Source organism: Petromyzon marinus, chromosome 11 (genome assembly GCF_048934315.1).
Source record: "Petromyzon marinus isolate PM22_M1 ecotype Great Lakes invasive population chromosome 11, UKy_Petmar_22M1.pri1.0, whole genome shotgun sequence".
Lineage (NCBI taxonomy): Eukaryota > Metazoa > Chordata > Hyperoartia > Petromyzontiformes > Petromyzontidae > Petromyzon > Petromyzon marinus.
In genome coordinates this window covers 6,790,783-6,817,942 of record NC_133677.1, presented here as the reverse complement: position 1 = coordinate 6,817,942, position 27,160 = coordinate 6,790,783, and the positions used below count along the sequence as shown (strand labels likewise).

Genomic DNA, 27,160 nt, shown 5'->3' with positions numbered 1-27,160 from the left:
CCCAGGCCGAGGGAGATTGACAGTTCTTTTGTGTTTCTTCCATTTGCGAATAATCGCACCAACTGTTGTCACCTTCTCACCAAGCTGCTTGGCAATGGTCATGTTGCCCATTCCAGCCTTTGTAGGTCTACAATCTTGTCCCTGACATCCTTGGAGAGCTCTTTGGTCTTGGCCATGGTGGAGAGTTTGGAATCTGATTTATTGATTGCTTCTGTGGACAGGTGTCTTTTACACAGGTAACAAGCTGATTAGGAGCACTCCCTTTAAGAGTGTGCTCCTAATCTTAGCTCGTTACCTGTATAAAAGACACCTGGGATCCAGAAATCTTTCTGATTGAGAGGGAGTCAAATACTCATTTCCCTCATTAAAATGCAAATCAAGTTATAACATTTTTGACATGCGTTTTTCTGGATGATCTTGTTGTTATTCTGTCTCTCACTGTTCAAATAAACCTACCATTAAAATGATAGACTGATCATTTCTTTGTCAGTGGGCAAGCGTACAAAATCAGCAGGGGATCAAATACTTTCTTCCCTCACTGTATTTTCCCACGTGATCATAATTTTATTTAACGTTGTATCAAATTCTCCACAACACAACATGCATTTCCCCTTGTGTTTAAATTTAAATATTTGAAGTGTCTTCCCAGAACTTCGTTTAATGTGGAAAATATAGTATAGGGCCAAAGTGATTAGCACCGAGATGAATATTAAATTAAAACTGTGTCCTGTTTGTTTCCTCTGGCCAAGCGGATATTTATCATAATTTCAGCTTTGTCCATTGGCATTGCTCCAGATATATAAGAAGCATTTGTGAAAAATTTGCTCACATTAAATTTAGCTTGCAATACTGACGTTTAATTGATTCAATAATTTTAAGCAGTCCCTGCAGTCCAGAAATATTGTAATTACTGTATATGGAACATTGATTGTCATATCAAGGTGAATTACCTGCCTTCAATCTAACTCCAGTTATCAACGTTCTGAAATCCAATCCAGCGTTTAAGCCTGCCCACCTCCTTCATTGATGTGTAGATTGTGTTCTTTCATATTTAAATCAAGCCACATGTTTTTCTTTAAGCTACAGGTTAAGAGATCTGAAATCTGCATCACAAACACTTCATTATCATTGATTGCCCCCTGCTCTCAAGACCTGTCAACGGTCCAGCTTTTCACATCTCCAAATGAACAGAATGATGTTCTTCCAAATTCATAATCCGATCAATACCTGCAATGAACATGAATGAAAATGTGCTGGATGTGAAAACAAGTACCACGTCGTCTACAATGCTCCGACCACGCATGACCACCAGCGTCATAAACAAAATAAAAATAAACGAACGTGTCGTGTACATATGCATCACACGTGCGGTCCTATTCACATGTTGCTGGATATGAATCTATGTAAAAAAAAAAGTGACCAATTGCGTCCGTCATCAACGAAGGGTCAACTGAACGGTTAAGGCAATGTGTGTCTGCCAATTCATGAACACGTGAACCGGGGCTCATAGCGGCGTAGTGTGTTACCAATTGTTTTCTTGGTGACTATGGTCCCAGCTGCCTTGAGATCATTGACAAGATCCTCCCGTGTAGTTCTTGGCTGATTCCTCACCGTTCTTATGATCATTGCAACTCCACGAGGTGAGATCTTGCATGGAGCCCCAGGCCGAGGGAGATTGACAGTTCTTTTGTGTTTCTTCCATTTGCGAATAATCGCACCAACTGTTGTCACCTTCTCACCAAGCTGCTTGGCAATGGTCATGTTGCCCATTCCAGCCTTTGTAGGTCTACAATCTTGTCCCTGACATCCTTGGAGAGCTCTTTGGTCTTGGCCATGGTGGAGAGTTTGGAATCTGATTTATTGATTGCTTCTGTGGACAGGTGTCTTTTACACAGGTAACAAGCTGATTAGGAGCACTCCCTTTAAGAGTGTGCTCCTAATCTTAGCTCGTTACCTGTATAAAAGACACCTGGGATCCAGAAATCTTTCTGATTGAGAGGGAGTCAAATACTCATTTCCCTCATTAAAATGCAAATCAAGTTATAACATTTTTGACATGCGTTTTTCTGGATGATCTTGTTGTTATTCTGTCTCTCACTGTTCAAATAAACCTACCATTAAAATGATAGACTGATCATTTCTTTGTCAGTGGGCAAGCGTACAAAATCAGCAGGGGATCAAATACTTTCTTCCCTCACTGTATTTTCCCACGTGATCATAATTTTATTTAACGTTGTATCAAATTCTCCACAACACAACATGCATTTCCCCTTGTGTTTAAATTTAAATATTTGAAGTGTCTTCCCAGAACTTCGTTTAATGTGGAAAATATAGTATAGGGCCAAAGTGATTAGCACCGAGATGAATATTAAATTAAAACTGTGTCCTATTTGTTTCCTCTGGCCAAGCGGATATTTATCATAATTTCAGCTTTGTCCATTGGCATTGCTCCAGATATATAAGAAGCATTTGTGAAAAATTTGCTCACATTAAATTTAGCTTGCAATACTGACGTTTAATTGATTCAATAATTTTAAGCAGTCCCTGCAGTCCAGAAATATTGTAATTACTGTATATGGAACATTGATTGTCATATCAAGGTGAATTACCTGCCTTCAATCTAACTCCAGTTATCAACGTTCTGAAATCCAATCCAGCGTTTCAAGCCTGCCCACCTCCTTCATTGATGTGTAGATTGTGTTCTTTCATATTTAAATCAAGCCACATGTTTTTCTTTAAGCTACAGGTTAAGAGATCTGAAATCTGCATCACAAACACTTCATTATCATTGATTGCCCCCTGCTCTCAAGACCTGTCAACGGTCCAGCTTTTCACATCTCCAAATGAACAGAATGATGTTCTTCCAAATTCATAATCCGATCAATACCTGCAATGAACATGAATGAAAATGTGCTGGATGTGAAAACAAGTACCACGTCGTCTACAATGCTCCGACCACGCATGACCACCAGCGTCATAAACAAAATAAAAATAAACGAACGTGTCGTGTACATATGCATCACACGTGCGGTCCTATTCACATGTTGCTGGATATGAATCTATGTAAAAAAAAAAGTGACCAATTGCGTCCGTCATCAACGAAGGGTCAACTGAACGGTTAAGGCAATGTGTGTCTGCCAATTCATGAACACGTGAACCGGGGCTCATAGCGCAGAGGCAGCTCCAGGTGGAAGGTCACATTTTCAGGTCATCCTCACCGAACTGCGTTTGTTTAATGAATCAGGAAACGTGACTTCGCATACCAACAAAGCCTAGCTACGGTGGGCAACGTCGCGCTTTGCTTCTTTCTTTGGTGCCGGTCGGACAGAGGAACGGGTGGATGAAGAACCTCAGCCCGGGTCTCAATGACCTCGTTCAGAACTCGTGACCCCTGTGTGTATGCTTGTTGAACTTCTTTCGCGCCGTACATAGCCAACCGCGCCCAGCAGTGGCGCCGTGATTTGTGCACTGTGCTGAGGTTTTTTTTTTTGGGGGGGGGGGGTTAGGTCGCGTCAATATAAATGTGTCGTTAAACCCGCCACCACCCGACACAGCCCATTAGTAAGGTTTGTCACGTAAACAGAACGTGGCCAATTCGTTATTAGTTCAGCACACCGGTTGTGTGTTGGAGAGTAAACCCACAACATTTACAATTCGAGTACGACGTTTCGCCAGCAATTACAACTGGCATCATCAGGCGGACAGACAAATTTACTACGGATAACATTGGTCGAGAAAGCCCACGTGCTAAACTCTTATACTGGGTCGGAAGGTTCGATCCCTGGCCCTGGTTTATATTAGTGGCAAGCGATGTCTTAAGTCGGTCCCCTCCCCCCTCTCTTCGCGAAGTCGCGCTCATGAGCGTGGTGACCAAAAAAAAAACACAAAAACAACTCCCATGACTGACGTAGCGTGGGGAGGCCGTCGACCAACAGAGGATTGACAAACAGGGCTGAACCCTTACGATTGTTGCCTTCTTGTCTTCTGGGGGTTCGCGATTCACGAGGAATGGAACACGTTTTTGCAACAGCTTGACAGTTTAATTAAAATGTGCGGCCCTTAAATGTTTACAATGACGACGTTAAAACGTGACTGCTGTGTTTTGTGACTTTTCAAAGACTTTGCTTCTCGTTTAATTTGCATTTTTGACCATTTTAAATAATTTATTATTTTATTCTCATTCTACGTGACTTTACCGAAAGAACCAAAGAAGAAAAACCTTCCTGTTTTCATCAAAATTTAGCTTCCATTAAACACGTAATTATTTGAAATGTTCGAGATATATTTCTAGAAAAAAGCAAAGTTTACCAAATTAAACTTCTTCCATGCAATATAATTTTCCAAGTAGAGCCAGACATTAATTCCGCACTCATTCACTTTCTCCCCCACCCATCCCATTCATTTACAACTTCTGGTTACAGGTTAAACGTGACATATTGTTTATAAAACATTAAAAGCCGTTCAATTGAAATACATTGCAATACGATTCAAGTCGATTTGTCTTCAGTGGACGCAAAGCTTTGGGATGGATGTTTTATCGTAAACCAAGCAGTGTGTATGGTATGTTCCACATTGTCTTTGATTACATTTCTTTTGTAGATTTACAAGGCACAACATTCAATGCTTTATGCATTACAGACTTTACGTGAAATTGCACACAGAAGACATGTCTATAGGACAACCAAATTACAATACTAATGGCATCAAAATGATTAACGTTTCTTTCCAGAACCACGGGGCTAACATTTTTGTTCGCTGCATGTGTCTTTTTAAAAAATTGCAGTAATTAAATATAGCATTATGCAATCGATTGCATGACGAAAAACAGTGCACACGTGCCGAATAATGTGAAGCGAAGTCGCTATCTACAATGTAGAGTTTTGTTGTTGTTGAAATTTTGAATCTTTGGGTCAATGCCGGTAAACAATTTGAAAGGAAATTGCGGTGCTACAGGCCGACATGACATTTAAACATCGATAAGAACAGATAAAGACGAATGGATTTTAAACACTGGCGATATATTTTAAATACATTTTATTTATATATATAAAAAACAAAAAAGTAACCACTCGCATTTTGAGAATCAAGTTTATGTTTTTATATAATGCCATATTCTCTGAGCATGCCTCCTGTGCCCATGGGTCGCGTTCAGCGTATGCTCACATCGCCGTACCAATAGGGCCGATGAGATAAAATCTCCCGCAGTTGAACGTGTAGCAACGTATCTGGCGCATGGGTCATTTTAATTTCCTTCTGCACAAGCGAAGGGAAATTTAGAAGCAGCAGTTCCCATGAAAACGGGAGCTTAATGCGCATTACCTTCCATGCAGTAACCCATTTATCTGTCCCAGCTGCTGATTAATCTTCGGTTGCATTTTAACCCCAATGATGGTTTATGCCAATCACATTTTTCAAGATGTGTTTTCAAATTTCACCGCGTGCAATTCGACATGATGTCCAACATCATGCTCCGCTTGCTGGCAGCTTCTTCGTGAACGGCGTTTGCTGCCGATCTCATTTGCCGCGAAAGCGAGCGAAATCTTGGACGTACAATATCGCAGCGCATGAAGCTCAAACGTCGGACATCTTTGCCAAACAACACGCGGCACAAACTGAACACGCATCGGAGAGGCACGCAGCACAATCGCACGAACCTACGCAGCACCAATATACAGTTGCACAAAAAACACATACGCGCTTCTTATGAATAGTATACAGCATTGTTTTGGTATGCACACTCAACTGCAGAGGTCTGCTCATAGATGTAATGTATTTAACGCTGAAGGTTTTGCCAAGCATGGTCAAACAGATGCACGTTTATGGAAAATAATCGAAAACAATACCAATAAAGGGGCAATAATTTTAATTCAAATTCTTTTTTAGTTTTGCTAATTTAATCTAATTATGCTGTCGGAGTCATGTCATGAGACACAGAATCCGTTCGGCAAGCTTGCACAGCAGAGCATCCCGTGTGTCAGGGAATGGGTGCGGAGATGATTTTTTCCCCAAAGTATCCTTCAAGTGGGCTTTACCTCCTTATACGGCAGGGGTCACATTTTTGCAATACACTGTCATTACATTGTTTACCTTACGACAGGCCAAACAATTTCTGTTTTTAATAATTCTCAGAGCTATTTTTTTCCCAAATTAACTCCAAAGTAACATGTCGTGTTATTATTATTATTGTGTGCAGTTATTGGTGAACGGGGTGAGACCATCGTTTCACACGAGCACTTGCGAACTTAATTTAATCATGTGCTCTGAAGAAGGCTCTGAAACGTCACCTCTTGTATACTTTTTCTGATAAGGCAGTGTTAATGACGAACGTGTTGAGATTGTTGTAACTTCATCATGGCTGGCTGATTCACAGTGGATCTAAGCAGCCACTTTTACTTCCAAACTCTTAAGAGATACGATGCTAAAATATATGCCAAACGTGGCTATGTCTGGGTATCCCCGTAACTTCTTACACTTCAATTGATTGTCCTTTTCGTTGGCATTCCATTGATAGCTTTACAAATTTTGTGACTTATAGTGCATTTGTTAAAGAGTTTTAAAGACAATTTGTAAAAAAAAAATATCATAGAAAGTTTAAACGCAGCATAGGAAGTGCAAACAACTTTCGATGGGGGGAGGGGGGGAAACACGGCAATGTATGTCTGCTGAACTTCTTTCACACCGTACGTAGCCAACCGTGCCAATTGGAGGTACAATTTTCGGTGTAATTTTGTGAAATCCTCCTACCCTGCCGTGTAAAACCGGTTCGATCCAATGAATGCGTCGGTGAAGTAATGCACAACGTGTGCACCGTTTGGACTCAACGAGTTCACTCCTCACTCTCCTCCTCTTCCTCCCCGGCGTCATCCCCAGCGGGCTGTGCCCCGTCCACCGTGCTTCTCACGCTCCCATGGGACGTGTACATGCGCGTGCGCACCGGGCACTCTTCATTCATCAGGATGGACTGCACGCAATACGCACAAACACACGCGTTAAAAAGTATAAACACGGTAGACCAACATCTCACCGCAGATGCGTACTGTATATTGTTGCGGCAGAGTGCTGTTAGCAACCTCCTATCAAGGCCGGCATGACACGTGCGAAGACGATGGTGTGGCCGGTACCATTTCCTGGCCGCCTTTGTCTCCCCGGTGCTGATATTTGCACAGAACGCACACATTTAAGTTCGAATCAGCCTGTGCGAGGTCCGCGACAGATTCAGATTGATGTAAGGCCGTGGCCAGGAATTTAATTAAGGTCACCCAATTCGCAGCATAGTGCGCTAGGCACACGTGCCACCGCTCTGCGTGCGAGCACACAGAGATGCACAATAAATCAAATATCATTTGGTGGAGCCTGGGGGCTGATCTCCACCAAGCCTCCCTTCCTCCCTCCCGACCCCAACCCAACATCCGAAAACCTCCAGCAGCAATGCGCAATTGCCACGGCTGTCCAAATGGAATTGGCTGAACACTCACTGGGGAAGGGCCGGGGGATTGGAGAGGGCTGTCATTCATCTGGCACGAGCTGGCAGGTACTGCTTGGACCTGCGTGGAATTACAGGAGGCCTGGAGGACTGGTTGCAGATCTTATGACCACGAGAGACTATTTGTCACTATGAAATAATTAAGGGGACTTGGGAGCATGGCACGGAGGTCTAGAAGCCTGCGAGTCCCAGGCTGTTGTGGGGTCACCTCCATATCAATACGAGGTGAGATATGGTGATGGCGGTGGCGGTGGTTCCCATGCCTCAATTGAGTCGCATGCCTTCAATGACCTCCTGTCACGTGCGTTGGCTAAAGTGGCCCTTGCGACAGTCACTTTATGAGGTGACATCGATGCCCAAGTGGGTCATTATGACGCTGACACACGAACAAACGATTGTGAGCATACATTATTAAGGCCCTGATGCACTTAGAGACTCTGGCTTGGTCTAAATGTATGTACGTATGTTGAACTTCTTTCGCGCCGTACGTAGCCAACCTTGCTAATCGGAAGGGCAGAAAACAAACAAGTTGATATTGTAAAAGTGCACTTTCCAGTATGAAACGACAGCATGGTACTTAGTTGAACATGTAACTGTTGTGGGTATACTCTCCAACACACCGGTATGCTGAACTAGTAACTAACTGGCACGTTTTGTTTACGTGACAAACCTTACTAATTGGCTGTGTCGGGTGGCAGTGGGATTCACGACACATTTATATTTACACGATTTAACCCAACAACACCTATATTATGGGCAGTTGAACAAGATCACGCGCATTTACGGCCCTTTCTCATTTCACTGCTGAGGACCTGCCCATGCCGTACAGATCATGGGGACTATTTGACATCCATCACGGTGCTGGCCAGTGTGGGTTGATGATGGCGGGGGGGGGGGGGAGGCATAGACGTGCGAGCGAAGTGCAGAATGACTGTCCAGTATGCTGCACCGCCCGCTGCTGTTCGCCGTACATTGCCCCTTAGTCGGTTGTGGATTTGACGGAACCCATAAAAAAAAACCCTGTATAATATTAAAACAAAAGCCAATCGGTGGGAATATTCCTCTAAGAGTCTGCATGATGCGTTGAGAATAACTTTGTCCAATTCAACACAACTGGATCAAGAGGCCCTAAAGAAGCCAACATCGCATGGCATATCCAGAGGTTTACAACCGGAGGACATTTGAAATTAATATTTCATGGGTTCTTTCGGTAAAGTCAAGTAGATAGAAAATTTATAAATAAATAAAGTGAATACAAATAAAATAAAATGTTTATAAACAGTTTGCCTTTAGAGGTTAACTCCCCTTTTCCTGATGACGACCGCTTGTGTTGCGATCGAAACGTCGTGGTTTTTTGTTTTAATTTGGTATTTTATTTTTTATTATTTTTAGTCACTTTGTTTATTATTATTATTATTTTTCTATCGATGTGACTTTACCGAAAGAGCCAAAGAATATGAATTCCTGCAGTCACGAAAGTTTTAAGTCAAAATGTAAAATTAAGTTTTGTTGTGAAACAATGAGCTCACCCGCTCAACTTGTGGTTCGCGTTATTGACACAAAACACACACCCATAATAGTAAGACTATGAAATGGGTAACGACTCTGACGACGATGTAGTAAGCGCCACTTCATTTGGACACAGCCACAATAAGGGACCCTAGGCTTCGTGCTTCGTCTTCCAGCTTGTAACTTCCTCCGAACGTCACCACTCCTCGTGCTCTCCCCTTTTTTATTCCTTCGATATTCCTCAGCCCCCTTTCTAGAACCTTCTCCTCCTTGTTTTTCCCTTAGCCAATCCCTGCCCTTCACCTCTAACGGATACTCTCTCTCTGTTTTCCGATCGATCTCGTCCACACCTTATTCCACCAATCCCTGTAAAAGTCTGCCTCCTGACCAATCACCGTGGAGGCCTCTTTCTACCAATCGGAGACCTTTGTTTCTTTTTAAATAGCAGTTCGGCAGCATATCAGCTTGGGGTATTTTTTCAGTCACGAAAACTGTTTTAGCATTATTTTTTCAATGTTTTTTTTTATAATGAATTTATAGGATTGTATTAATAAATGTAACTATCTCAACTAAAACTGTTATATTTTATAAAACTGTTATATTTTATCAGGTAAGGCGCACTGAGTTATATAGATATTTTTCGCAAGCGACCTGGTCACAAATGATAGGTCAACGAAGTGGCTTATCTTGTGGAAATTATTCGCAGCCAAATACTCTAAACGCGTGCTGTTGTTTATAAATGTGGAACGAAAAAAACGGAGGATCCAGAGAAACATTCAGCGCGATCATGGGGAGAGAGACACGCAAACTCCAAATATACAGCAGGAATCAGGGTCGGGATCAAAGCCACGACCTCCTGTATACCAGACGATTGCGCCGAGGGAATTTCTATAATACCATATGCTGGAGCTAAGCACCCAACGGACGTAGCCTACATATTATAACTGTAAAACAGTGTCACGTGTAGGACTATCTGCTTTCATTGATGACATCCAACGTGGCAGGGTATACATCAACGCTGCATAATTCCGATTGGAGATAGAGGACTCGACAAAAAAGGGGCAGCTTGAAATTTCACACTTTAAAAGTCTGATTCATGCTGCGGTCAAATGCCTATTGACGTTTTTGGTGTTGAGTAAATGGCGGTATTGATGTTCTTGGATAAATGTTGGCTAACCGCTCAATTCGAGTGGTGCACGGGGGAGCCGTTTGGAACGTACCATCTTCTCCTCGCGGCCGGGGGGGCTACGTAGGAAGTAGCACAGCGGAGCAAAGAGGATGTCGATTATCCCGATGATGGTCATCAGCCAGGGGAAGCCGATGGTGCGAGCGATCGCCCCGCCAGCAGAAGGACCTGGAAACATCGCAGACACGAATCTTGTCGGGGCATGGTAATGGCTGAGTGACTAATATGCATCATCATCATACTGTTGTAGAAACCACAGAAAGGTGGATTTTGGCACAGATAACATTTAATCGTATGATTATAACTTAAAACCATATATAAAAACTAAAATGTTCAAGTGTTGTCCCCCGAAAATTATGGACGACAAGTTCATTGGTTTCACTCAAATGACTGGATTAGCCTAAAGCTCAACATGGCTTTAGTCTCACGCTGAACCCTGAACAATGAAAGATATTTCCCATCATCAGTGAACCAAGTAAATTACTTCTCATGGAGCGTGACTATAAAGCCGACAGCGGTCAATGATAGCCTGCCAGACTGTTGGGCCCTGTCAAGGCTGGTAGGGCACCTGACGGTGTAATGTTGGGTGACAGCATGCCTGGGCCAACTTTGTCTATCCAATTTAAGACGTGAAGAGGTCTTAAAAAAAAGTAAAGCATTTTAAGTTGAGTCAATCTAGGTGATGCTCAAGCCAGGCTCAGATTCCAATTGCAACCTGGCGTTAGTTCGTAGCCAAGAATTGAGGTGACAAGCAAACAAACCAGCATGCCATTCGACCCACGTGCACACACAAATAGCAGCGCACACACTGAATCACGTGCAAGGACAAGTACCTACAGTATGTACGCGTATACTCAATGTGTATTTTGCAAAGGTCTATGAGCTAAGAAACGTGGACAATGACTATGCAAATGGAATTAAAAGCTGAAAAGTTTGCAATGAAGCGTGGAGAAAAATGCATGCTTGAAATTACACCTAGAGAGAGAATGAGGCTATCAATGTGGATGAAGGTGCCTTGGGCAGGACACATCACTCGGGATGGCGGCCAGTCGGAGGAGATAGAGAATAACAGCTGAGCGGAAATCTAAATACGTAACATCTGAGCGGCATCTAAAGGAGGAGACACGCCGGAGAGGATGTCCAATACGGAGTTGGAGCAATGAAATCAGCTGGTGTGCAGGTGGTAGATGTAATGTTGCGTCGACGGGCGGCAAGGCCTCAATCAAGGCTGAAGATGAGAGGTATATTCGTAAAGAAGCACAGCATGCCCCTTGCGTCTCAATCCTGAGTGCAAACACCACATCCCAATGCGGATGTGCCACCAAATGAATGACAGATCTACGGGCGAATACCTAAAGGGTGTTTGTGGTGACATCAAGTTAGTTCCCAATGACATTAAGACAGGTCAGCCGTGTAACAGATGTTCTGCTGTGTGACGGTTGGCTATCATGCGTTGACACGGCAGCGGGAATATGTATGTGTGAATTCCGGAAGTGGTAAATCTGGTGACAGTGCCGGGGCTCAAGTATCAATGGGTCATGTTGCATTTGCCAATAATGTGATTCTCAAGCAACAGCGTAGAGTTCCAATTAATATCGCATAGACTCTGTAGTGGCGGAAATAATCGTGTGCAGCAATAACCATCAGCGTCTATGCGTCATTCCATCGGTGCGGCAGATACGATGAGTCGCAGTTTTAATTTATTGAAATAGATTGCTCTTGTCACGGCTTACCGAGGGATTGTTTAACCTCTCAGGGCACGTGTGAGTGCACCCGCCTGTCATACGTTTTGCTTTCGTGGTGTGGCACTCGCTACAATATAAAGGCTAATCCCAGTGCCACGAAAAAAAAAGAGGGGCATGCCACGATTATCCACCGGCGCACGTTCAGCTCACACACAGGGAAGTGCCTCAATGATGATTGCTGTACAATTTACATTTGACTCGTGAGTTATCTATACTATGAAATACATCCATCAAGACATGCTATTCTGTTGAACGGGTAAGATGGCAATATGTGCGGGAGCTAAATGCCAACGTCGAGGTCTGCTAGCCACGATAGGACTTCAGGGAGAGGGTTCGTGTAGTTTTGTTATTACTCCCCTACTGAAGATGCACAGACTGCAGTAGTTTACTCGATGGTCCATAGCTTGGGTTACGTGGCCACAATCGCTCTGTGTTTTGGCGATGGTGACCTTTTCGAAGTGCCACCTTTTTACGTGCATTCATGTTACCTTGAACATAACAATGTTTTGAATGCATTGTACGCCGATGGCACGATCAGAGAAAAAATATTGGGAAAAGTCCAATAAACCAATCTATGCTGTGGTGAGGTGTGCTTTCCGAGGCGGTGAGTGAATATGACAAGGGTTATGTTTGCATGGCTGAGGTTAAGAGAGTGGGAGAGCATCCCTGAGTCATACCCAGTGCAAAGCCCATGCAGAATGCGACATCGGCAATGGCATAGACGCTGCCGTACACAGACACGTGACGCAGGTCCACCAGGTAACCCATGAGTGGCATCATGGAGGAGTCCACCATCCCTGGACCACGCGAGCCACAATTAAGGATCAGCACCAATACAACTGCTGTAACTCTCACCATTATCATTGTACTCTTTGGGTCTGGTGGTAAAGTTACGTAGATCGAAAAATAATAAAATAATAAATCGCGACGTTTCTATCGCAACACGAGCAATCGTCTTCAGGTGAAAAAATACAGCAGGCGGACTGGTGAGGCAGGAAGAAATAATTTAAATACAGCAGGCGGACTTATAATAATAATTCTTCCTGCCTCAGCAGTCCGCCTGCTGTATTTTTCACCTGAAGACGATTGCTCGTGTTGCGATCAAAACGTCGTGATTTTTTTATTTTATTTTTCTATCTACGTGACTTTACCGAAAGACCAAAAAGAGTATTAATTCCTGCAGTCACGAAAGCTTTAAGTCATTATCATTGTGTTCATCATTTTCACCATCCTTATCATCATCATCATTATCATCTTCACCATGATTATCATGATAACATCTAAGCATGACCATAATGAAGATAAACCTGCGGCTCCAGCTATATTCAGTTTGGAATTAATCATACAATTTACTGATATTTTTGTCACGCTAGTCATTGCTGTTATTATCGTTGTTGATGTGCCTGTGTTATTATTAGTATGATCATCAGCATTAAACATTTGTTGATCTCCTGTATTCAAAAAAAGCTTACCGATTGCAAAGCCAACACCGAAATTTGGCACAATCAGTCCGTAAATAGTTTTGGCCAGCGGGACCTGACGAGAGTGCGAGAGAAACACAGAGTGGCAGCAGAAAAGTCGAACGCAATTAAAGAAACAGGCTTCGCTTACTCTGGACTAACTCGACGTACGAACGCTGAATCAAACAAAAAAAAAATGGTAACGACTTACACAGATTATGGAGATTCCTACTACGACCATTCCGATCAGTGCACACAGCCACCTGCAAACAAAGCACAAGTTTTACCGCATAGATTTCACCCTTTCTGGCAATAAAACAGTTTGTGTTAAGATGTTAAAACACCAAACAGAAACCTTTTGCCAGGAATCCTGTCTGCATTAACCACACTTCATACTTGTGGTGAACGTGCAAACACAAAAACATGCTCTGAGAGTGTGTGCATTGTCTTTGAAACTGTCTGGTCCACACCAGAGACAGCTTTCTTTAGAGCCTAGTCTCAAACGGTGTTAGACCAGAAGACGCCAAAAGGCGAACAGCACAAAGACAATGCCACTATTAGGGCATTGAGAGCTCGGGGTGAGCAGCTACATCATGGGACCTTTCATGCCAGTAAATCAAAATATAAGAATAGGTTTTGACCCTTTCTGGCAATAAAACAGTTGTGTTAAGATGTTCAAACACCAACAGAAAAGCACAATTTGTAGCGCTATAGAGTTCAGCTCTCCAAATGGATTTTCGACATCGCGCCGCAGTGTTGCTCGTCATCACGTCCGACGTTTCGCTCCACACGCTGTGCGCTTGCTTCAGGAACCGAAATGAGCTGCTCGCTTCGGTTCCTGAATAAACATGGCAGGCAAACGCGCGGGTATAGCATAGAGACCGCATCGGAGACAGCTGTGAAGCACACAAATCGTTAAGAATTTTACGAGAGATGTGACCCACCGGGGTTTGTTGCAGCATAAAGAGATAGCCACGGGGCTGAGAAATTGACCACGCCAGCTTAAGGATTACATTGGTCGATAAAGTGTTGTTATGTTTGGAATTGAACGGCACAGGAAGGTCTGACAGTTAATTAGTTGGGGCCACGAAAGTTGGTGACCTTTTCAAGGTGTGCCTCATTCGGGGGCATCCGTTCAGATGACAATGTGAGCTGGTATGACACAATTGCAGAATTTTCATTCTGTTATGTAACAATTTACTCTGTGATCCTGGGCGGGAGGGAAGCTACATGGTTAAATGTCTAGCTTTATATCTTATGGAACCTCATTCTGTCTTACATGTACGTGAAGTCTTCTGTTGCCTTACTTTGCCCTCTCTTACATTTTTCACACTGAGACAGAGAGCGTCGATTCAAATTAAGTGCGTTTGTTTACATAGCAATGGGATACACGCTCACACGTTCACACACGCACGAACACACAAGGCCTCTATCCTCATTTGACTGTTTAGCAATCATCATAACATCTAAGCATGACCATAATTAATATAACTTACTTCGCATTCGTGTCTCTAAAGTGAATGACACGAATTATTATATTTCTGTGTTGTGTACATTATTCGAGACCAGAATGCAACAGTTTTTCCCAAACTGCAATATGCCAGCAAATGTTATAATTTTACTTTTAATACAAATGAATTCATGTCGTCATACATTTTTTATTATTATTACAGGTTATGACTGTTACTCAATATCTATGAAAATAAAAAATAAACTGTTAATCAGGAAACAATTATTCAATGTAATTTTTATCAAGGCCCCATGGTGCAACGTGTCATCTCGGGCCCTGTTTGAGTCTCGGGTCTCTCTATTTATGGCGTAATGAAGAAGGGGCATTTCCCAAAACGTCACCTTTTATATATTTTTCCTTTTAATGCCACAGTGACGAAGGTGTCAATAACCTCCAATTAGTACCTCCGATTAGCACGGTTGGCTATATACGGTGCTAAAGAAGCTCAACAAACAAACATACGTACATACGTGTGGAGTTATTTGGCTTACTGTGGTGTGCCATGCGAAGTGAAGTTTGTTAAAAAATGAAATCTTGTTTCAGACACTTCCTCAATGACTCTCCCTACTGCATGTTGAAATTATTAAAATAATTATGATTATTCCAGGTGATTTTGTCACAGGCAGGGCAAATTTACACATTATTTTAATGCCTTACCTTCCCATTTTGTGAGCCAAAGGTCCAAATATGTTGGTGCCTATCCAGTAAGAGATGCTGGCTGGAATGAAAGCAACTCCTGTAAAACACACACACACACAAAAACAGACATGTACAAAATATGATAGCAACATACTGTCGTTGAATAAAGAAATGCAACGGATAGTCTCTCAAAAATGAATCAAGACAATTAGAATAACAACACGAATCAACACTGAACATTTTAACTGTTATTTTGGGGAGGAAAAAAAATCATCAGCATGTTTACGAATCAATAACAACTATATGCTTACAAAGCAGTACCACGCTTCAAGACGAATAATTATGAGCAAATAAAATTAGACTTCATAAAGAAAAAAGTGTAAAGTATAAAATAGTCAGGATTTAGTGTTGTAAGTATGTTGTATTTCTTTAGCACTGTATATATCCAACCGTGTTATGTATGTGCAGTGTCAGGAAATATACATAGTGCCGTATGCATTGTTTTTTTTAATATCACAATTGTTTTCATTATCCTGTCTTTTGGTTTCCAGAGCAACTCCAGGAGATTGCAGGTTAAAGGGAAACTGCGGCATCGACAACAGCGAGGATCGGCCATCCCTTACAACTGCCCTATTTTGAATGCAGCTGCTAACATAACATCGCTGCTAACACAGCCTGCTCCACCTGCTCTGTACCACAGTGGAAAAATAATTCACCAATGATTTAAATGTACAATTATTACAGAATGAGACTTTAAGGCAATTGAGCATTCATCATCATCATCATCATCGTTATCATCCGCAATGATCTATCCACTGCTGGATGAATGCCAGGGCGATATAACAACTTGATGCCACAATGGCACAATCCAACCCATTTTCACAAACGAGCTGATCTAATCGCTCCATCTCCATATGGTTGTCGTCCTCTCTGCCGTGTGTTGTCCTTTAGATGCCATTCTGGCGCCAGTCCCATCCATCGGCTATCATCCCTTCCATCGATGCGTCACTGTCCGTGTGTCTGATCCGCATGCCAAGGAGATAATATTCAGTGGAGGCAAACTGAACATGTATGGCGAAATACAGTTTTACGTAATTGCATGCCTAATTCCTGATGAATATGCCCTGTAGTGCGTACATCATGCGCACTGTACATGTGAAAGTGGGATATAAATCAAAACTCAATGTTAGGAGTTAAACATGCTATTATATTTCAAGAGACTCATCATTGCCCACACATTGCCATACACTACTCATGAATGATGACCGACTGATGGTGGGTTGGAATATCGTGTCGCCTTTAAGCTGGCTCACACTCATTGAAGCAATACATCTGTCACCGCCAGAATCTCCTACCTCGCTGGGATTTGCTTTGTTCGGCCACGTAACGGATAGGAACCCACGTTCTCCCTATTTGACCTGTGGCGTATGACGCGTTAGGCTTCCCACATGCTTTATTGAGCACGTGCCGTCCTTACGATCTTATCCTAGGCCCAACGGTGCTCATGACGAGGACATAAGCGCTGCACGAAGGCCGTAATCACAGACGGACGATGAGAGATGACATTTGAATGTGGTTCGGTGCTTAATAAAAAAAAACGCACCCAGCTGCCACTTAGGTGAGCACATGGTTTCCATCATCCATATGGGAAGGGCGGGTTCCAGCATCGCGATGCCCATGTTAGCAATGCAGATAGATCCTGCATCAAGGCACACAACAAAACACACACACATCAATAAAAGTCTCACCGAGTCTTAATGCACTTTTTCATGATGGTGATGGTGGTGCATTCCTGTGATCCAGCACTGTCCCTGGCAAGGGCTTTAATTTGCACCCTGGTTTGACAACGATATCCATTGCAGGATAATAAAGCATTGGGACATCATTCTCGCGACCGTGATGTTTTGCATGTGCGTCAAGAAGTACATGTGGCAATCCAGATATAAACAACATATCAATTTATTATTACATTATATCGATTCTCTCTCACACAGAGCAGGCACGAGGCAGGCATTTGGCAAGGGTGGCTGCAGTGCAGAAAACCATTGTTTGATTGACCCTCAGCCCATTTTAGTTCAATGCAATTGTTTAAATATACGAATAAACGACACCCATCTAAACCAGCCACCCCATCCTAAACCCCTCCCTTCTCCCCGCCCTCTGTGAAAACAGAAGATGTGCCATGCGGCTTACTTCTGCTCGCTCCTTCCTTCTCTCTCGCTCTCTTCCCTCCCCTCTCATCATCCTCTCATCACCGATAATTTAGCCGGGTCGCTGCTTCTCCCCCCCCCCCCCCTCCGTCCCTCTACCACCGTCCCATTTTTCCATTCCTTTTCCATCCTTTCTTCTTAATTCCCATTCTCTATCCTTCTCATTGCCGTGTCTTTTAATCTTTCCATATATTCTATCATAGACTCAAATCGCCTTCCCATTGTGAGCCACGGGTGGTTTAATGGTAACTAAACATTTTGGTCAGTTACCAATATTTTTTGTAATTATTATTTTTTCATGAAAGTAGCCACGGTGGAGGAGTAATGGGAGAATAAAAATGTTATGCAGTGATTATTTATGAAAAGAGAAACTTCCTATTGTCATAGACAATATAAATCGGAAATACACACTGCCTTAAATTATAACCCTAATACACAAAAATATAACAATAGCCGATTATGTGAATTTTGCACCTGCTTTTGTTGAATATTTCGAAAATATTGTTAAAAACAACAACAACAACAACCTACCATGATTCAGAAATCCCAGTTGAATTTGACCGGAATCCCTATGTATAGTATCATTGAAATTATTTATAATCCAATACCCTCCAGTTTTCATAAATCAATAAAACATTATTTCACGATTTTATCCGCTTTCAATGTGAACCTAAAAATGTATGATCGTGCGAATTCTGTACGCGTGCAGCGAGGGTAAACCCCCACGCACAATCTGCACGGTGCTGTCTGCAATTAACTATGGGAAATGGTGCAGCACTGACCTGCTGTGATGAGTATGTACGGGTCTCGGAGCAGAGTGAGCAGAGGCGTTCCTGTTTGGCTCTGAAAGGGAACACACACCGTCTAAGGGCAAGCATCCCCCATTTGGCAACAATATAAAGTGTCCTGTTAGTGAGCACCTGTTAAAGCCAGCACGGAGCGTGACGTGGCCAGCACCACTCCCGAACGCCTTTGCCTACCGAGTTGATGTTTACAGACCACACCAATCACTCCATTAAGGCTGAGTCAACCTTGGCGATACCCAGCACATATTCTGATCTTATTTAAAACTGTCATCACGTTATCAATGGCCGGGAATCGAACCCGAGGGAGGCCGGGTTGGGTTAGCACCCACGGGGAGATCATGCAGACCTCAAATGTATAGGTGTAAGGGTCAGGATTGAACCCACGACATCCTGTATACCAGGCGAGGGAGATAACATCTCGCCACCTCGTTGCCAAACAACATATGCTAACCACTGCAACCACTGCTCTCTCCGCAACTCCTGTCACCCCCACACTCTGGACATCTGTAAAAAGACCATCATAGCTCATCGGATTCCTCCAGTCTAAATCAAGATTCTGACTCCTCAAGACATACACACAAATATCTGCTTACCCCCTTTGCCGGATTGATGATACAGGTAATTTTTACAAGTACCTATCTATGAATGGCATATATCAAGATTGAATTACATATGGAAATATGTTAAAATCAAGTGATTGCCAATTCCATTACATTTCATTTTAAGCAGGTAAAAGCATTACTTTTTAATGGTTCAAATTTCAACGTGATACATTGTAATTGTTTTGTTCATTACTTTATTGTGTCGTTAATTAATTCACCATTTGCCTTCCAAACATTTTTCATATTCGGGAATTTGAGCAAGATGGAATTATTATAATACAATACAGGATATTTTCTCTGCTAAAAATAGCAAAATCAAATAAAAACTATGGCCATTTTGCAATTATAAAGCTATTGAATTGTCTTAACTGCTTTTACTTCACGCAATAATATGGTTCAGTTTCCGGAATAGATCCTATTTTAGTCATGCTAACCTCACAGAGCTGAGCATCCATATGTCTCGAGCTGCAACCATCTATCATTTGCCTACAATATACAAAGAGTATTAATTTTTAAAAAGATGCTGATTAGACTCCAGCAATTCTAGTTCACCATGTACACTATAAATCATGGTTGTACCCAGGCTGAAATGGGCTAAAACCTCTTGAATAGTTGAAGCCACTTTAACAGGTATGCCACAAAAAATATTTTACACCTCATTCAAAATCGTTTTTATTTTCAGTCGTAAAAATCTCAAATCCAATAAAGCCTTAAGCCCTAATGATAATCACATGCTGCCATGTTCGAAACATGTTTATGACTCTATTACATTTTAATTGTAATCATTTTGAAATTTAACAGATCTGGCAATGCAGCACATTTTCACATTAAACGTGGTGCATATAATTTTGCTGTCTGTGCTCTACAGTACGAAGGCATATATCTCACATTGCTTTGGGAAGCATTTGTAAGAATGTCCCAATGTTAGCTCACTTTGCATTCATTCCTTACTCCTCGAAAAAAAAGGAAAGCATGCGATGATGCTTTAGGGTGAGTTTCAGTAATGATTTGCACAACTAACAGCTGGTGTAGTCTTAAACACACATACGCGTTATATAGTAATGTATTAGGGTGATTTTCAGACTTAAACATTGAGGATTTTTAAGGGCAATTTGTAAACCCTTTTTGGGGGGGTTTTCAGATTTTCTGTTCATTTACATTACGTGAAAATTGAACGTGCCTTCATGCTAACAAAAATTACATCATCCATTGCCACAGTATTTTTGGCAGGAAAAGCATGCACGTGACGGAAAGTATGTTTATTAAACTTCTTTAGCAGCCTATATAGCCAACCGTGATAATTGGAGGTATGGGGAAAGGACAACAAACTAAACACAAAAGGCAGTTCGAAATAAATGCGTTTTCAATATTTAAATTCGTTTTCAATTTATAGATGGTGGTCTCACGTCCTCGTGACACCATGATTTTGGATCAATCTGAAACCCCCCAAAAATATGGTCCTTTCAAATTTCTTATCGAGGCCCCATCTTCAGATTTTTCCAATAAATAAAACAATTGGGAACACATCTCGATGATGTCTCAATGATGTGTATACTACAGCAATGTGTATGCATGCACACAACAACAAACACTTGCTCCGTATGGAATGCAAAAAATTAAAAGCAATATTATTACAAAAATAAATTAAGCATGGCGTAATCATTAAAACATAAAACACAACATGAGTACAGCATTCTAATTCGATTATGTAAGTTAGAAGCACATTTTGCATCATACATTTGTTAAGACTTCTCTTGTGGGCTTAACAAATATACATGTTATTAAAGGGCACCGGTCAACAGGGGGAATTATAAGTGAGAATGTTGCAGGACACACTTGGGCATCGTCATCATCATCAGCCATAGCTATAGATTACCGACGTATGAACTTACTATGTATTTTGATTATAGTGTGCTGCTACTGCTCTTGTTAATCCGGCTGTTATGGATTGACTTATGTAGCTAGCGAAGGACGCTAGGTTTAGTGATGTGTGTTGTGTGTGTCGCTATTGTAAACTTGTAATCACATGTGTTGGGAAAACTGTTACGTTGTTTATATGGCATTGTTTTAGTTAGTTTTAGAGGGGCTTGCTTTGGCCCGATTTTTTATTTAGTATAAATTTAAACTTAAAATTTCGATCTGTATTGTATTATGATTGCTATTGGGATCAAACATCGAAATACAATTTTTTGCACTTTTTATACGCAGCATGGACGGGTTGTGCTTTTTCTGTAGGATTTGATTGTTTACGTATGTGATGTTTATATTTGTGTACAATACATTTTAGGTGTATCTTGTAATTTTATTGTTTGCTGCGGTTGAACCCAAATCAAGAGCCAAATGGCTCACAGGGTAAATCCTAAAAAAATGAAAACTGAAATGATTCATTCACTGCTGGATTTAAGCACCCCCCCGAGCCACCAACATCTTTAATGATTCTGCAATGCAACAAAAACATCGACCACCTGCACACGGACCCATCTCATTGCTCATATCCATGGCGACATCCTCTCGGACGCGTCCCACCCCATGCGTATCTCTCAAACGAATGTTTGTAAAACTTTATACAAAACCTCTGGCTCCGACTTGCTTGGTTGCAACACCAACATCTGTAATGCTGTAAAAAACCAACAATTATAACCTGGAAACATTTTTCCATTAATGCATTTGTTAAATCGGATGCCATTCAGCCACATTGCATGCAAGCTATGCTTATAATGGCACTTTGGCTTAAAACAAAACAGCTTAGTGCTCAGATGAGTGAGGCAGTGCAATATCGTTTTCAGAGCCCTGAGCAAGTGGCAGAAATTCCAAATTAGCATGGTGGGGTCAAGTTAATCGATAGAACAAACAGCTCTTGGCTTCACACATAGCACTACTCGCTTTAGCGATTTCAGAGAGCCACTTTCACCCGTGACATAACTTTTAACTCAAAACCTTCTGATTGCAAGTCACACATTCTGACCACTGCGTAAAATTACTGACATCATTATGTCATCGGAAGGGATGCATGGCACGTGATGTCTTCTCGTTTAAAACGTATTTATTTTAAATATAAACGCATTTGAGGGGCCTAGAACCCCTGGAGGTAAGCCTTCCTTGCCTGGATTTTCTACCCGAGTCCCCAGTGCATCTCTGTGCAAGGTGACCCCGGGATAGGAGCAAGAAGCCCGTCAACATCATCAGCCGTGGTCACGTGCCATCATCGCAATGGGCCACGATGCTAATGGCATTCGTGATGAGGTTCTTCCCCTGAGTTTTGGCAAAACTTTGGACAATCTATAGAGTCCTCAATAGCAACACAACTTCATAATAAGCCCTTATATACGTAACGTTTTCTGTATGAGAGTTATCGTGACTCCACGGCACAGATAGGGGAGATGGATGGTCTGATGGACAGATGGACAGATAGAGAAAGCTAATACACCGACACTTTCAACTTCAGTTGGAAAGTGTACAACATTGGAGCACAATGAAATTGATTATTGAATCAAATCCCAGCCATGAATCACGAATCGCAGGTAAACTTGGGCGAGTCATTATATGTCTAGCGGCAAAATATCTGTTGGGTGCAGTGACTCCGCGAAGTGGCATGGGGCATTCGTGTGAGTGCGGAGAGGTTTGCTTGCCTCCATCAAAGAGGGCCAGGCCAGCAAGCACCAAGAACGGGGCAGGCTTTCCCACAAAGTCGTACATGATGCTGCCAAACGGTGGTCCCACTGCAACACGGTGACCATGTTAATTAAGTTGAACCAACGCAGCACGTACAGCATACATACACAGAGATACCAGCGCTTGACATGGCATAAATGATGTCAAAGCGGTGAATGGCTCAAGTAGTACATAGAAACGTATTAAATAACACATTCACTTAGTCTAGGAAAGCTTCACTCAGTTTCAAGACTTTTTTTTTTCAGCAGGGTCCCGCTGCACCGGAATGTTTGGTTGATTCTGTTATTTAGCAGTCGTCACGTGCGAGGAAACCGGATTCTTGCAATTTTCTTCCTGATGGGGAACCACTTTTGTGAAAAAATGTTGTAAAATTTAATAAAAAATAAATAGCAAAACAAATCTAGAAATATCAACATTCATCTTTTGGTCTATCTATCGATCTACAGTACAGCACTACCAATACTTATTAACCTGGGATGGTGCTGATGACTGCACATTAGCCATTCATTAATAGGGATTCCTTGCATTGCAATGAATGGACGGCATTTGGCCGGCATTTGGCCTGTGAATGCTGAATCCAAAGGGCTTTGATCTTACCCAGAACTCCCATAGCGAGACCTCCCAGCGCCACACCCATCGCATTGCCTCTCTCCTCGTCATCCGGGTACAGGCTGGCCAGCATGCCCATTCCTGGCAGAACGAGCAGGTCAAAGAGTCGATCCCAACACAAATAACAACATTAACAACAACAGCCATTCGCCACTAAGTGACAGTCATGTCACCACGGCGCTTGTGCCAGGCTATGTTCACTTGAAGACCGCGTGAAGTGTCGAACGCCCGCTGGCAGGTCACCGGACAGACCCAGGTGCCATGGGTTGCCGAACTAAGATGACTGGCGGATGCACCAGCCGTGCCCGCTACTGCGCTAATTTGCTGTGTTTTAGCTGCCCGGCGCTCCTCACAAATGCCCCCTCTCTCACACGCGGTGGTACTCAAACACAGGGTCGCATTGGCACGGGGGCTTTAGGGACATTAGGGGCTGCAACACAGGGCCTCGAATTTTGAGAGGCTTCCAAAAAAGTATATGCACCCTACGTTCTAAATTGTTGAAATGCAATAGTGTGGCACGGTGATACATCCTAAAGTGTAATGTAATAATTAAAGCCACAAATTTACAACCAGCTATGGGCTAAATTTAAAATGGTGTTGTTAAATTTTATTTTGCTTTAGCTTTACAATTCGTACATCACATTTAAACAACTAGAATAACAAACTTGATTTGGAGCTTTCGTGACTACAGGAATTACTCTATGGTTCTTTCGGTAAAGTCACGTAGAAATAAAAAATAAATAAATAGCATACGACGTTTCGATTGCAACACAAGCAATCATCATCGGGTACAAATGAAAGAGAAAACAAATCTAGTAAACTTAGAAATATAATGCAATACAGCGCAGAGAGTCGGCTAACATCAATCAACCAGGTAGGGTGTTGGCTGTTATGTTAGCCGACTCTCTCTATTGCATTGCATTATATTTCTAAGTTTACCAGGTTTGTTTTCTCTGTCATTTGTACCTGATGATGATTGCTTGTGTTGCAATCGAAACGTCGTATGCTATTTATTTTTATTTTCTTTCTACGTGACTTTTACCGAAAGAACCAAAGAGTAACTCGAATAACAATGAAGTCTTTGGCTTTGGGCATAAGTGGTGGTGAAACAGTCAAGGCATTGAATCGAATATGCAAGAGGGGCCCGCCAAAACTATAATATCCCAGAGACACATACAACTATATCCAGACCTGCCCACGCATCATGGTTTTCACTTATCTACTTAATAATAATAATAATAGAAGACAATTTATGCTCCTTTATCAATCCACTGTTGGATGGAGGAATCCCAATGGTATTGGTGGGGAGTGTGCAGGTGGTGCAGCTGCACCAGGGCCATGAGTTAGAGGGGCCGAGGCGCTGGGTTACGGAGAGTCAAAAATTGTAAAGTGGGTCCCATTACATTCCTTCCACCAGGACCCATGCCAACTATCCTACCACGCAACCTCTCCATGCTGTCCGGTCGTGAGGGTAATTACACCATACTTCTTCACCACAGTATTTAGTGTGAGTTTGTGAAAGGTGCCCAGGATCCATTAAAATATTACTGTTCACTGATGTTAGCCATGGTTGGGCCGCTGGGTTGTACAAACCCAGCAGCAACCTCAGCTAATTCTTTGGGGGTAGTTTTTTTTTTGGGTCACCGGAATCTCTCAATTTTCCATCAGTTGAGCTCATCTCCAACTTCCAAAAATCGTAGAATCTCACCGGCCACGGAGGAGCAGGAGGATCCGATGCCTTGCAGAGCTCGAGCCAGGAACAACAGCGGGTAGCTCTGAGCGAACGCGAACACTGCACGCCCGGGGTGAAGCGGCACAAACAACAATCAGAGGTGAATCAGGCCACAATTGTCACGGTGCATTTTCGTTTTGCTGTCTTATTCCGACTGTGCTTTCGGTTTCACGTCATGGGACACAGTTTGCACTTGAATCTCGCGCGGTGAAGTGCAACGACATGTGTAAGAGAACGGCTTGCAGGAGCGATCTCTTTAAGTGACCACGGGTCCACATAATAGGGAGCAGCACCTTCACACCCGGCCTGCCACTAAAAGTAATGCTCATTGCAAGGGAGTCAAAGCAACGTGGTTAATTCTCGGAGGTGGAATTTAGCCAAATGAAGTACGGAGCCAAATGTCAAGTGAGGTTTTTTTTGTTCATGTTGTTCAGTCATTTAGTGACCAGACTGAACCCATCGATTCCCTACTCTTGAGAACCCAGTTTAATAACAGGCAGTGGCTGCCTGGATTCGAGTCCAGGTTTCCATGGGTGACAAGAAACGGCATTCCAGTCGTGGGCTGAGCTCAGGGAGAGCTGGCTCGAGCACCATCCTGCGGCGGGGAAAGGAGGCGGTGCACGCGTTTTCAGCCGAGCCCAAAACAGCCAAGAATTTGCTGTCCCTGTCTTGAGGAGGGGGGGTGGGGTGGGGGGCTGTTTCAACCCTAGCACATGGGCGAGAAGCCGTGCATGTGTGACGAGTGCGGCAAGACGTTTTTCTCGCGCTCGGCCTACAAGTATATATATTTTTCTATTCTGCTTGTGTGTTAATCTGTGTATACCCCGGATATTTTAAAGATGGCAATTATCCTGCTGTGTATCATACTGCTGTCCCTCCCGGCCATATCTAGTGCCACACTCAACTCTACAAACAGCTACCCTCGTTACTTTGCGTCCATACTTGTTGCTCGATTTGCCACTACACCTGCAAATGAAACAGCTCTTAGACACTTCTACACTCCATCATTGTATCCTTTCAAACCCTATCTTTGTCCCATTACTTCCCCAGCACTCCTTCCAAACTTCATTTTGCTCTTAAAAATAACACTATCTGCGAGCTGCTGCTATTCGTCCAAGGTTCGCCGCTCTTCATCCTTTCACAGAAAATACTTGTGCAAACCATTAATTCTACTTTTCTTATTTCTGGGTGGTATTGAGCTTCATCCTGGCCCAAATGAAAATAACTCGCATAATTCTGTAGATTTTTCTGGCAGGAAAGGTGTTGGTGTTCTACATGTCAACATCAGAGGGCTTGTGATTAAATTATGTCAACTAAAACTAGAAGTGGCAAATCTTGACCCGGACATTTTTTGCCTAACAGAAACATTTCTCACTTCTGCCGTCAATGACTTTCAGATACCATTGACAACTACAACCTTTTTCGGCTTGACCGAAGATCTAAAGGAGGTGAAATTGTTCACCAGCTCACTCCTTGTTTATCAAATGTTGCTTTGAAGGTTTGGCTCTCAGAATAACTCTCCCAAATAATCAACAGATATTGGTAGTGTGCTGCTATAGACCGCCTAGTGGGAAGGATGTTGAAGCTGCATCGGCACTGAGAGAGCTTTTTGGGGGCCTCCCTAAAGGTGAAATAGTTTTAGTGGGTGATCTAAATTGGAATTGGCTAAACCCGCCGGCCGTGGCCACAAATTTTACAGATGAATTTAACCTGTTTAAATTAACAAATGTCCCCACAAGACCAAACCTAAAAAATCCTGGACAGTCAACTCTGCTTGACGTCCTATTGATAAATGCCCCTCACAATTTCGCACTGACTGGTGTTCTGGGTAATAACCTTAGTGATCACTCCTTTATTTTTGGGGTGAGATCATCAGACAAACCCAAAGCCCCCCTAAAATTGTTGAGAAGCACTCTTTGAGGCACTTCAGCACTCAGGCATTTACTAATGATGTGCTTTACTCGGATATTGAGAAGGTCTGTGATATCCCAAACCTG

At 42.6% G+C, this 27,160-nt stretch overlaps 1 protein-coding gene across 1 annotated transcript in view; it reads right to left on the bottom strand.

Moving 5' to 3' along the window:
* Nucleotides 1-4,018: 4,018 nt before the first annotated feature.
* Nucleotides 4,019-27,160, bottom strand: part of LOC116941285 (synaptic vesicular amine transporter-like) — a 33,491-nt gene continuing 10,349 nt past the window's right edge. The window contains exons 5-16 of the mRNA XM_032952171.2: nt 25,140-25,223; nt 23,420-23,512; nt 22,780-22,869; nt 21,724-21,767; nt 18,525-18,585; nt 17,136-17,231; nt 15,551-15,629; nt 13,595-13,646; nt 13,396-13,459; nt 12,601-12,720; nt 10,213-10,346; nt 4,019-6,961 (exon numbers count right to left, since the gene is read on the bottom strand). Of these exons, the coding sequence (XP_032808062.2) occupies nt 6,827-6,961; nt 10,213-10,346; nt 12,601-12,720; nt 13,396-13,459; nt 13,595-13,646; nt 15,551-15,629; nt 17,136-17,231; nt 18,525-18,585; nt 21,724-21,767; nt 22,780-22,869; nt 23,420-23,512; nt 25,140-25,223 (1,052 nt within the window). The 3' untranslated portion in view covers nt 4,019-6,826. The remainder of the gene's footprint in view (nt 6,962-10,212; nt 10,347-12,600; nt 12,721-13,395; nt 13,460-13,594; nt 13,647-15,550; nt 15,630-17,135; nt 17,232-18,524; nt 18,586-21,723; nt 21,768-22,779; nt 22,870-23,419; nt 23,513-25,139; nt 25,224-27,160) is intronic.